Consider the following 13,483-nt stretch of genomic DNA (forward strand, 5'->3'; position numbering starts at 1 on the left):
ACTCTAGTAACACCATACTGTAATAAATCACCTAGTTAAGACCTGAAAATACTTTGCAAACACAATAGATATACACGTTAGTTTCTTTGATGTTGTGATGGTGATAAAATCATTATTAGTACTAACAGTATTGAACACTGTGTTCAATATTTAACACGCTAAACCTTGGTTACAGACTCAGTGGAATACTTTGAACAGTTCTTCTGCACTGACCTCCTTAACTTCCAACCCATCCCACAGACTGCAGCCAAAATTATCTTTGTAAAATGAAAACGTGGTGGGAAAATCAGTGTGGTTTAATCTATAAGGAGTGGAAGCGGTGGAACCTGAAGAATCTGGGTTTCTATTTCTGCTCTGCCATTTATTAGATACGTGTACGACACACTCCGCTCAAAGGTCTCTCCAGTGTCCGTTCACCCAGTCTCCCGTAATCAGGATGACGCCCTGAAGAAAGGCTGTCAAATGAAACAAACACGCAAACCAAGACACCATTGTTTACGTAACTTTCGCCAAGTTGACTGCTTTCTACGAAATATCCAACTGACATAGGCGGTTGAGATGGTCTCTTGCTTGAATTCTTCGAAGAATAACATCTGCTTTCTGCGCTGATCAAAGCCCGAGTTTCACACTCCCCCGCACCCTCCCAGTTCACCTACTAACCCCTTCTTGGGGCTACAGACCGGAACTCCGAGAGCGACCGGAAGGAGAAATCGCCTTTTCCGCCGAGGGAGAGCCCACCCCCTCGGAGCGGCCTGGGCGGGGTCGAGAAAGGGGGCTGCGCGTGCGCAGCGGCGTTGGTTGCCCTTCCGGTACGACCGGCGCGGAGAAGCTGCCCGGACGCAGGCACGCGCTCACGCACGCTTTTCCCTACTAGCACCGCCGCGGCAGCTCCCGCGTATACCGGCGGTGTCGTCCCCCCGGCCAAAATGCTGCGGGCCTGTCAGTTATCGGGTGTGACCGCCGCCGCCCAGGTGAGCGCGGGGGCGCCGGGAGAGAGCGCGTGGTGAGGCTGACTCCGGGCGACCAACGGAAAACGGGAGAGGCTTTCGCTCTGTCTAGGCCCCGGGAGAGAGGCGTGTTTCAGGGCCGCCTTTATCGCGAGAATCCTGGGCCGACCTTTGAAGCAGTTAATTGGAGAGTTTGCCCAAGAGGGATGACTTAAGGGTTATTGCTGAAGTGAGATGGGGTGTGGAAAGAAGGTGGCGGGGAGGCGGGCGCCGGACGGTCGGCACGGCTTCGGGGACGTGTCATCCAATCAGCCCTTCGCTGTCCTGGTCAGGGACCAATCGTGGCCGCTGCCGCTCGGGTCGCCGGTTGCGCTCGTGATAGGTTTCGCGCAGCCAGTGGTTGAAGGTCGAGGGGAGAACTACAGTTCCCAGCAGGAAAAGCCTAGCTTTGGCTTGTTGCATCTTTAATAAGGAGGTGTTTGGACTGTTAGAGTCCGCGTTTTAGGGGTCAAGGCTGTAATTATTCGGGAGGGACCTTTTTTTGTAACTGAGAGCGCCTCTGAGCTATTCTTACTCTAAACAAAAGTGGGAGATTGTAGTTTATGGAGTAAAGACTGAGGAAGGACAGGAGTCATGACCTTGTGCTCGTTTCTGAGATTAGCTTGGGGATCTCTCTCTCCAGGTGCTGGGACAACTGTGGCAGACATCCAAGAAGTCTAGACACCCAGTGACTTTTATTTCTGCACGATTATCAAAGTAATTTTCTAAAATTGGAAATAAAAAAATAAAACTATTTCCATTGCAAAAAATTGGAAATAAAAAAATAAAACTATTTCCATTGCCAATTTTCAGAATATTGATATGTGGGAAAAATGTATTGTAAAACAGGTGCTGTGACTCAAGTAGTAATTGAACAAAATCCCTAGTCATAGTGAGTGAGAGATCATAAAAGTCAATTCTTTTTTCCTTCAAGTTTGCTTGTCCCCTCACTTGTTGGCAGGATAGAAGCAGCCTCTTCTATAGGCAAGTAGGATCTGTATTAGTTCTTTATTGATGCATAAGAAATGTCGCAAATTTAGCAGCTTAAAACAACACCCATTTATTATCTTACACTTTCTGGTTATGAATGGTCTGGATTCTTTGCTCGGTGCCACACAAGGTTGCAGTCAAGGTGTTGACGGTGGTATGTTTCTCATCCGAAGCTCAGAGCCCTCTTCCGAGTTCACTGTGGCAGAATTCAGTCCCTTGCAGCTGAAGGACTAAGGTCCCTGTTTTCTTGCCTGCTCTCACCTAACTCTTAGAGGCTGCTTGAAGCGTCTTGCTCAGAGGCATTTCAGTAACATGGGTGTTTGCTTTCTTGCAGGCTACCAGGAGTTTGTCTCTGTGACTTCAGAAGTCTCTCTTAACTTTCCTGTTTCTGATCTGTAGACCAGTGTGTAAAGGGCTTTAAGATTGGGCCGGGCCCACCTGGAAAACCTCCCTTTGATTAACTGAAAGTCAACTGATGAGTTACCTGAATTACACCTGCAAAATCCCTTTTGCCTTGCAGCCCTAATCATGGGCTTAATAGGGGGTGGAGATTGTGGGGGCCATCTTAGAATCCCTCCTAATATAGTACCCAAGTGGGACTAGAAGAATGGAGGAAGTAGAGCTGCCTTTCAGGGCAGAACTGTTGGTTTGTCTTTGGGGAGCCCTCATTTTATGGCACACTCTTGTTCTGCCGTCATGTTATGTCATGGTTGTCACTGATGTGTCTCCTTGTCTGCCATAATGTCCAAAATTACTTTTTCCTTGTCTTTATTAAAATACTTTGTACTTACTGGGATCCCAATTAGGAAGTTTAAGAAAAGAGATTAAAGCTTAATACTAAAATATGAACCCTTTTGTAACTTGCATCCACATTTTCTTATGGTCTCGAAATTGCGTTCTTGAAAAATTCATTGGTTTATTCTCCTCCTCATTCTTTAGCATTGGATATTGTTGCTTTGTGAAACACTTTTTGCCATTTTGGCTTTTCTTACGTAGTATCTAGGGGCCCGTTTTACCCTTCATCTCTCTTCTTTCTCCTTTGTTGAATCTGCTTCTTGTACCTCCAAATATATCCCCAAGGTCCTCTCGTCCCATCTCTCCCTTTTTATTTTAATTAAGACTTTTTTTTTTTAGAGCAGTTCTAGCTTTGCAGCAAAATTGAGGGGAAGGTACAGAGTTGTCCCATATATCTCCTGTCCCCATGCATAGCTTCCCCCATTACCAATATCCCCCATCAGAGTGGTACATTTATTACAAGTGATAAACTTAAATGGGCATATCATAGTCACCCAAAGCCCATAGTTTACACTGGTGTTCACTTTTTGCCTTTCCAAAAGTCATATAGATGGAATCTTACAGTGTGTAGCCTTTCACTTGGTAACGTGCATTTAACTTTCTTCTGTGTCTCTTCATGGCTTGATAGCTCTTTTTTTTTTTTTTTTAAAGCATTTAATAGTATTCCATTGTTTGGATGTACCACAGTTTATCCGTTCACCCCCTGAAGGATATCTTGGTTGCTTCCAAGTTTTAGCAATTATGAATAAAGCTGTTCTAAACATTCATGTGCAGGGTTTTGTGTTTACATAAGTTTCCAGCTCTTTTGGGTAAATACCAAGGTGCATGATTGCTGTATTACATGTTTAGTTTTGTAAGAAACTGCCAAACTGTCTTTCAAAGTGGCTACCATTTTGCATTCCCAGCAGTGATGAATGGGAGTTCTTGTTGTTCCACATCCTCATCAGCATTTGGTGTTGTCAGTGTTAGGGACTTTGGCAATTCTAATAGATGTGTAGTGATATTGGATTGTTGTCCCATCTCTTTATATACTATTACTTGGGATTATATCAGTTCTCAGAACTTTAGTCCCTAAGCAGATGACTCTTTAGCTTCTCTTTTGAGCTTTGTACTCAAATCTTTTCCTTGTTTGATTTTGTCAACTTTATCCAGAACATTCTATTTGTCAAAATTCTTTCCACTCCATCGAACTTCATCTTATTTAATGTTTTCCTGCTTTTACTATTGCCCTCTTAGAGTCAGTTCTTTATATAGTAGTTAATAAAGTCTTTTATAAAAGCATACAGATCGCATCATGCCCTTCATTGACATCCCATCACATTGAAGATAAAATACAAACTCTTGACCACACCCACCAGGCTCTTCATGATGTGCTCTTTGCCTGTTTCATTTTCTAGTCTGCCTCATTCTGTTTTGGTATCTGTAGCACATACCTCATTGCCTTGTCTTTCTATTTATTTTAATTTTATTTTAATCTCATTGCCTTTTCATTTGCTGTTTCTTTTGCCCTGAAGTCTTCCCACACATCTTTGCTTAGCTCACTTACTTCATTCTAATATATTCTCAAATATCACCTTCCCTTCAGAGAGGCCTCCCCTATGCAACGTAGACCTTTGACGAGGCTTTTCTTCCTTGCATCACTCTGAACTTACCCTTACCCTACTTTTACTTTGTAGCTCTTACCACTACCTGACATAATGTATATTTATTGTGGGTTTGCCACATTAAAATATAAGCTCCACAAAGGGACTGTGTCCATATTTTTTATTGCTCTATTTCTAGTACTGATCTTAGTAACTGACTCCCGATAGATGCTCAGTAAATGTGATGTGTTTGAATTAAAAAATAAATTATTTTCTATTAATTTTTCTTAATATCCATAAGTGGATGTGATCTCCCTGATAGCCCCATAGGTTTTATTTTATTTTATTTTATTTTATCTTACTTAATTTTTTAGAGAGGGAGGGAGGGAAGGGGGGGGCAGAAGGAGAGGGAGAGAGAATCTTAAGTAGGCTCCATGCCCAGCAGGAGCCCGATCTCACAACCCTGAGATCATGACCTGAACTGAAATCACAAGTCGGACGCTTACCCATTGAGCCGCTCAGGCGCCCCAAACCCCATAGGTTTTAGAACCTCTGATGGTGTATTAGAGTTCTCCAGAGTAACAGAACCAATAGGGTATGTAATAGATAAAAGGATTTATTGTATGGAATTGGCTTACGCAGTTGTGGAGGCTAGCAAGTCCAGTACCTGCAGTAGAGCTGGGGGGCTTGATATGCAGAGACCCAGGAGAACCTGTGGTGTGGTTTTAGTTTGAAGGCTGGTGACCTGGAGAGCTGATGTGCTGTTCCAGAATGAAAGCAGTCCTCTGAATTCCCCCTTGTTTGGGGAGGCTCATCTTTTTGTTCTAGTCAGGCCTTTAACTGGTTGGATGAGGCTCACCCACATTGTTGACGGCAATCTGCTTTATTCAGTTTACTGATTTAAATGTTAATCTCCAGAAACACCCTCCAAGTTGACATAAAATTAACTATCACAAATGGCATCTGCCTTATTCTTTGTCTTGACTCATCATCCTTAAATTCCTTACATACGGATATTCAACAGAAATGTTCTCTTTTGTGTCCTCTTTCTTTCCAGAAATGTGCTTCAGAACTCAAGTTCTTCCTCAATTTATTTCCCAGACTTAACACCATTTGTCTTCTTAGTCCCAGAACTGCTTGCATCACCAGGCCCCACCTTTTTTGAGTTGGGCATTCAGTTTGGAGGGGTTGAGCTTTCAGCCCGGTCCTCTCCTAAGCTATAGATTTGGTAGTGGTCATCTGCATATGCAGAATGGTAACTGTTTTATCACTTAAAAGAAGGGAAAGAAGCATTGTTCCTGAGGGTTCACGAAGTCAGTTTGTTTATGGCCAAAGCTAGTTTAGGTTTGAGTTTGTGCGTGGAGATTTTTAGTTGTCACCTTCTGGATTTTTTTTTTTTTTTTTGATTGTAAAACAGTATGTTATTCAGCAGTAATGCCTGCCAAGCATACATGGTAGAAAGTACTTTAGTATGTCATGCAGCTTGCTCTTTGCCTTTTTTTTTTTTTTTAAGATTTTATTTGTCAGAGAGAGAGAGAGCACAAGCAGGGAGAGCGGCAGGCAGAACGAGAAGCAGACTCCCTGATGAGCAAGGAGCTTGATGTGGGACTCAATCCTAGGACCCTAGGACCATAACCTGAGCTGAAGGCAGACGCTTAACTGACTGACCCACCCAGGCGCCCCTTATTTCATTATTCTTATAAAATATTTTAAGTTAACTGTAGAAAAAGTTGTCATATACTAATCTGCATTTCAAATGTAGAGCTGGGCATTAACTTATGGGTGTCTTTTGTTTGTGTGGGAGGAATCCTTATGACAAAACCCACCAAAACATCGGCAGTTATAGCTACTGGCAAAATCTAGAGGGGAAATCTGGAACCTCCAGATGGGGTTCATGTGAGGGGATTATTTATTATAGTCTCTTGTTTCCAGGTTGTAATGCTAGAATCTGATTTCTTTTTGTATGTTTACCTTCGTTTGGAGCTACGGAATAGATAGATGGTTTGTGCAAGAACTTAATGTGGGAATTGTAGGTTTATCTTTTTTGTTTTTATTTTAATTTTATTTATTTGAAAGATTTTATTGAGAGTGAGAGAGCGCAAGCAAAAGCATGAGTGGAGGGAGAGGCAGAGGCATAGGGAGAGGGACAAGCAGATACCCCGCCCAGTAGGGAGCCTGAGATGGGGCTCGATCCCGGGACACAAGGATCATGACCTGAGCCGAAGGCAGTTGCTTAACTGACTGAGCCACCCAGGCACATCTCTCTCTCTCTTTTTTAAATCATGTTTCTGTAGGTTAGAAACAGTAATGCTAACCTTGTAACATTTGTTATAAGGTTATATGTCAAGGCAGATTGCTTTGAAACAGTATAGTTTTTCCCACCTGATAGGTTATTAATAAAAAGGAATTCCAGAACTAAGAAGTGTGTTCAAGTAGGATATTTCGTTTATATAAATAAAGAGATTAGCTTGGTGCTTAAGAAAGAGAGCTCTAGAGGCCGACTTAGATTTAATGGTTTCTTAGATATGACTCCAAAAGAAATAAAAGATAAATTGGGTTTTATCAAAAATAAAAATTTTTGTTCATCAGAGAACACTGAAGTGAGTGAAAAGAATGGGAGAAAATATTTTCAAATCATATATCTGATAAGGATCTAGTATCCAGAATATGTAAAGAACTCCTACAGCTCAACAACAAAAAAGACAACCCTAATAAAACATGGGCAAAGGATTTGAATAGACATTTATCCAAAGAAGATACGAAAAGATAATAAACATCCATTGGCATTAGGGAAATGGAAATCAGAACCACAATGAAATAGCCACTTCATACTCGCTAGTAAGCCTATAATAAAACAGAAAGTAACAGGTGTTAGTGAGGCTGTGGAGAAAATGGAGCCCTTATACATTGCTGGTGGGAATGTAAAATGATGCAGAGTCAAACATAGAATTACCATATGACCCTGCACTTCCACGCCTCCCAAAATTGAAAACAGGTGTTCAAACAGAAACTTGCAGAGAAATATAGCACTATTTACAGTAGCCAAAAGATGGAGACAACCCACATGTCCATCAGGTGATGTCTGGATAAACAAAATATGATATATCCATAGATGAAATACTCCAGTCAGCCCCCAAAGGAAAGTACATGATACGTATATGATACATGCTACAACATGGATGAAGCTTGAAAACATTATACCAAGTTAAAGAAGCCAGGCTCAAAAGGCCACATATTGTATGATTCCATTTGTACCAAATAGCCGTAGAGCCAGAAAGTAGATAGTGTTTGCAGTGGCTGGGGAGAGGGGTGAATGGAGAGACTGCCTAGTTGGTACAGGGATTTCCTTTTGGAGTGATGCAAATGTTCTAGAACGAAATAGTGGTGGTTGTTGTACAGCACTGTGGATGTACTAATGTAACTGAATTGTACATGTTAAGACGGTTGAATTTGGGGCGCCTGTGTGGCTGTTGGTTAAGCTTCTGCCTTCGGCTCAGGTCATGATCTTGGCATCCTACGATGGAGTCCCACATCGGGTTCCCTGCTCAGTGGAGATCCTGCTTCTCCCTCTCCCTCTGCCTGCCGCTCCCCCTGCTTGTTCTCTCTTTCTCTATCTTTGTCAAATAAATAAAATATTAAAAATTTTGTATATATAAAGTGGTTGATTTTTATAAGTGAATTTTACTACAGATGGGGGAAAAAACTTGACACCAGGTATTTGCAGATGGGCTGAAGTAGAGAGACACAGTTATATTTATATATATATGTACATTATATATATATTTTATATATATATGTAAAATTAAAATAACAAAATGATATGTTTTAAATTTGAAGTGGAGTCTGTTGGCCAAAGATGGGACAATTTTTTTGAAAAGTGTTTAAATTCATGAGTTCATAAAGATACTGTTTTGGTTAGCTATAGCTACATAAGCCACCTTGAGCTTGGGGTAGAAGAATAATTTATTGCTGCCTCGCTCAGTTTTGGGGTTCGCCTGGGCTCAGCTGGGCAGTTTCTGCTCAGTGTCCCTCATGAGGTTGTAGTCACACAGTGGCTAGGGATAGAGTCACCTCAAAGGCTTCCTCACTTTCGTGTCTGGCAGTTGATACCGGCTGCAGCTGACACCTCAGCGGGGACTGTTGGCTAGAACCCCTGCATGTGGTGTCTTTGCAGACAGGATGTCTTAGATGCATATGTGCTCCCTGGGGTATGGCTCCATAAGCACTTTTCCTTTCAGTCTAATAACCTGTGAACTAAAGAGGCAAGTCATCTGCTCCCCGTATACCCATCATACAGTACAGTGTGACAGGCATTCTAGATACTCCCATTCAAAAAGGCAGGAAACAAGACCGCATGTAGCAGTCACTGTTCATAACATGTAAAATCTTGTTGGGTACGTGCTGCTAATTTCTTAATTCTTACTGATTGGTAATGATTCTTCATAACTCTTGGTTCTACTCTGGGCTCTTGGTTTCATCCCTTGAATTATCCTTCCTTTTCAAGAAAATATAGTTAACTTTGGTTTCCTGTGGATTTTATTGGGGTTTTCTCCATTAGATAAAAAAGCCACACCCATGAATATCAAGGTAAGCCCTTTACCGTTTTGGACTCCTGTGAGCTGCTGTAGAGTAAAACCCTTAAAATTCTTAGTAGCCCTGTTATTTAACAAAAAGACTATGGGAAGTACACCCTTAGGATCCCCAAGGGGCCTTTTCTCTGCGTGAAAAGATTCTGTAAGGAGCAACTCCTCAGAACTTCGAGGTCTTAAAGGATTTTTGCCAACTGGAGAGGATGAGAATGAGAAAAAGTTTTATTTTTGAGCCTATAAAGTCCTGGCTCCTTAATATTTCCTTTAAATTGTGCTTGAAAACTAGATAGGTCTTTTGGTTTGTTTTGAAGCTCATTTATACCTTTATATCCTGCTCCAAAGAAACTAGTTGGCACTTTTGAGCATTCTGCTTGGAACTCTGTTTAGCTAAATCCATCAGTTCATTAGGTACAGCTTCTATTTTTCTATTTTGTATGACTTACCACAGGTGACAGTTTTGACAAACTTCTGACACTTACATAACAAAGATCCCTTTTTTCTCTAGGTTTCCAAAAACATTTTTCTTACTTAAGCCCTTACCAACACTCTGTGGAGGCCATAAGGCTTCTGTGAAGTCTCTTCAAGGTCCTTCCAACTATTACCCTCCACCCCATGTGCTTTATGTTTTATTGCAGCCACCCTTACTTCTAGGTACCAGTATTTGTTTGGTTATAGCTATATAACAGATCACCCCAAACGTAGTGGTATTAAATAACAGCATCATTTTACTTACTATTTTATAGTAATAACATTTATCATATAGGTAAAAATTATATAAATGAAAATAACAAACAAATTATCTCTTAGGTCTAAGGATTTCTGGGCTCATGCAGTTGCAAGGTTCTGGGGAAAATGGCAAGGTTCTGGGAAACCAGGTGGGATGGGAAATGTAACAATTTTTAGAAAATATAAGTTGTCACAATTAATAAATGAAAAAATCCACAATTGGTCATTATCAGAGGATAAGTGAATAAGAGGATAAAAAGCATTTATCCTGCCTTTCCTATATGAACTGTACTTTGGGTAACCAAATTGTAGATGAGGGGAAACATCTCTTTATAAGATATGTCAAATAATAAATGAAAAATAATAGAATTATCATCTTCTACAACTTCCAGTAAATTAATGGATTTAGACATTGTACATCAATGCAATTGATAACATCATAAAAAGAGAGATAACCAGATACCGTGTGCCTTCTGATGAGAGAACACAACACCACCTAAAGTTTTGCCAGAGAGACTAAACCTGAGTTTGAGCAGGTGTCTGGATCCACCTCTGGTTTTCAGGGAATACAGAAGACAGGATCATGTTAAATTGCACCTTAAACAAAATCCAGTCTGTGGAAAATTCTACAGGTCAAGCAACCCAGGTTCTTCAACAAATTAATTATTGGAGGGAAAACGTATAGATTAAAAGAGACTTAGAAGATATCTTTTCTTTTTTTATAGGTAAAACTACACTGTGGTGTCTATAGGGACTCATACTTGGGTGATAAAACCATAAAAAAATTTTTCTGACTTTTGAAACTACTTAGGATATTAAATGCTACATAGAATATGAGAGTAGGCTAATGAATAGGATACTTAAATTTTTTAAAATCAAGAGCCACTAGTTCAGATAAAAGCCCTATATATTTGAGTCATGATACAATTCTCATTTCTACTTTTTTCTCATACAGAAGTAGGAAACTTTACTGCTATCAGATTTTGGCCATGAAAGATTACCCCCCCCCCCACACGTTTATCCCTCCTTAAATCAGGGTGCATCTTTTTTTTAATTTTTAATTTTTTAATTTTTTATTTTTTAAAGATTTTATTTATTTTTTAGAGAGCGAGCAAGAGAGAAACAGCATGAGAGGGGAGAGGGTCAGAGGGAGAAGCAGGCTCCCCGCTGAGCCGGGAGCCTGACGTAGGACTTGATCCCAGGACCCTGGGATCATGACCTGAGCCGAAGGCAGACGCTTAACCATCTGAGCCACCCAGGCGCCCTGCATCTTTTTTTTTTTTAAAGATTTTATTTATTTGAGAGAGAGCACGAGAGCAAGCATGGGCGGTGGGGAGTGGGGAAGGGCCTGACTCAGGGCTTGATCCCAGGACCCTGAGATCATGACCTGAGCCAAAGGCAGCTGCTTAACTGACTGAGCCACCCTGGTGCCCCCAGAGTGCATCTTATAATTGATGGTGTGTTGTTTAATTGAAAGCATTTTGATAGCTCAGCTTTCAAAAGAAGAAAAGAAAGGAGTAGACAGAAAAATTCTGAAAAAATAATAGTACTCAAAGAGAGGACAAGCCCTACCAGATTAAAAGCTAATTCTAAGATGCAGTCATTAAAATATGGTAGTATTAGTGTAGATCAGTGGAATAAAATAGGAAATCTAAATGCATCAAGGCATTTGGTGTATTTTAAAGGTGGCATTTCTTTTTTTTTAAGATTTATTTATTTGAGAGAGAGAATGAGGTAGAGAGAGCATGAGAGGGGAGAGGGTCAGAGGGAGAAGCAGACTCCCTGCTGAATGGGGAGCCCGATGCGGGACTCCAGGATCATGACCTGAGCCGAGGGCAGTCGCTTAACCAACTGAGCCACCCAGGCGCCCAAAGGTGGCATTTCAAATCATTGGAAAAAATTGTTCAGTCTATGATTTAGGGACAACTGAATAGATATTTGGAAAAAAATAAGGTTGACTCCGTACCTTACACTAATTCCAAGGATTTATGTATTTAAAAAAATGAAACTGTGATAGAGGAAACATGGAAGAATTATTTTATAATTCTGAGGGTGACTTTCTAAGAATATGAGAAACACAGAAGCCATATAAGATTGACAGTTTTGACTACATAAAAATAATTTTTTGCATGATGTAAACTACCATGAACAAATATAAAAAGCAGATCACAAACTGGATGAAAACATTTGTGATTAGCAGACACGTGGCTAATTTCTTGTCATATATAAAGAGAAGAGGATATGAAGAAGATCAGTCTTACTTAAAAGTGGTCAAAACAGAGAAAGACAAATACCATATGATTTCACTTGTGTGTGGAATCTAAAGACCAAATGAATAAACAGCAGAGTCAGACCTATAAATACAGAGAATAAACTAAAGGGAGGAGGAGGGGGAAGGGCAAAGTAGGTGAAGGGGTGTGGGAGGTACAGGCTTCCAGTTATGGAATGAGTAAGTCAGGGGAATAAGAAGTACAGTATAGGGAACATAGTCATTGATATTGTAACAGCATTGTATGATGATAGATTGTAGCTGCACTTGGGGTGAGCACAGCATAACATAGACTTGTTGAATCACCATGTTGGATATGTGAAACTAATGTAACATTGTGTGTCACCTATACTCAAAAAAAAAGTGAAACTGGGTGTAAGGAAACATTCACTAAACAGTTTTATTAAGTACCAGAGAGAGAGAGCACGCACGCACAAGCAGGGGGAGCAGCAGGCTGAGGGAGAAGCAGGCTCTCCGCTGAGCAGGGAGCCTGATGTGGGACTTGATCCCAGGACGCTGGGGTCATGACCTGAGCGGAAAGCAGATGCTTAACTGACTGAGCCACCCAGGTGTCCCTTTATTTTATTTTAGAAAAAAAGTGTGTATGAACAGCAGTAATAAATAAAAGTAAAGAAATAATAAAAGTGGTCAAAAGATGCACTCTGATCATTCATAGAAAAGGAAATAACATCATAAATACATGAAAAGATATCAGTCATAATAAAGGAAATTGTGATTAAGACTGTACTGAACGTGTGTGTTCGGCAGGCTGTGAGAAAACATACTCTCATATTACTAGAAGACATTTTGACTACTTTGGCAGTATTTATCAACATTGCAAATTTTACTTTAAGAATTGACCCAAAATAATGTATATTTCCCAGGCAGCGTTATTTATTATAACAAAAATTTAGACTGAATCTCACTGTCCATCAAAAGGGGGCTGGTTAAGTACATTAAATAACGTCCATGCAGTGGAATAATGAATCTCCGTAAAACCCACTGGGAAGAGTTCATTGACTGATACAGAAGGATCACAGATACATCTTGTTGAATGAACTTCACTTCAGAACTGGGTGTATATTATGGTATTTGTGTTAGTGGGCGTTTTGGGAATTCTCTCACAAAATATCTCTGGATATACAGGAAACTGATAGCATTGGTTGCTTATGGAGAGGGGATCTGAGTGGCTGGGGGACAGAAGTAGTGAAGGAGACCCTACTGTATGCAACTTTTGAATTTTGATTTTAAAGTTTATGTTTTAATTTTCTTCATACTAAGAAGTGTAAACTTACAGTCACATCAGATATATTCTGTCAAGGAGGGAAGAGGGTCAAGGTAAAAGAAAGTAGAAGATGGAAAAAGAAACAGGTTAAAAAATAAATACTGATGTGAAATAAGGTATTCTTGGGTTCTAGTGTTAATTTGGTTTTATACTTCCCAGATTCAGTTTTCCACTATAATGTTTGCTGCTTGATGTTCCAGGTAGCTGGTTATCCACTGTGAACAGTGTCTTAATTTTTGACTTGAATACTTCTTTGTACC

The 13,483-nt window shown here is 40.4% G+C and overlaps 1 protein-coding gene across 10 annotated transcripts in view; it reads left to right on the top strand.

Moving 5' to 3' along the window:
- Positions 1-779: 779 nt before the first annotated feature.
- IMMT (inner membrane mitochondrial protein) overlaps positions 780-13,483 on the top strand; it is a 40,159-nt gene continuing 27,455 nt past the window's right edge. For 7 of the 10 annotated variants that reach the window (XM_045884605.3, XM_054509735.2, XM_045884608.3 and 4 more), the window contains exon 1: positions 786-971. In XM_045884605.3, the coding sequence (XP_045740561.1) occupies positions 927-971 (45 nt within the window). In that variant the 5' untranslated portion in view covers positions 786-926. Of the gene's footprint in view, positions 972-13,483 lie in introns of all 10 variants that reach the window. The other 3 variants (XM_054509742.2, XM_054509740.2, XM_054509741.2) reach the window with 3 other exon arrangements.

The sequence above is a fragment of the Mirounga angustirostris genome, unplaced genomic scaffold (genome assembly GCF_029215605.1).
Source record: "Mirounga angustirostris isolate CCGP_5_RB_7025 unplaced genomic scaffold, mMirAng1.0.hap1 SCAF_10, whole genome shotgun sequence".
Classification (NCBI taxonomy): Eukaryota; Metazoa; Chordata; class Mammalia; order Carnivora; family Phocidae; genus Mirounga; species Mirounga angustirostris.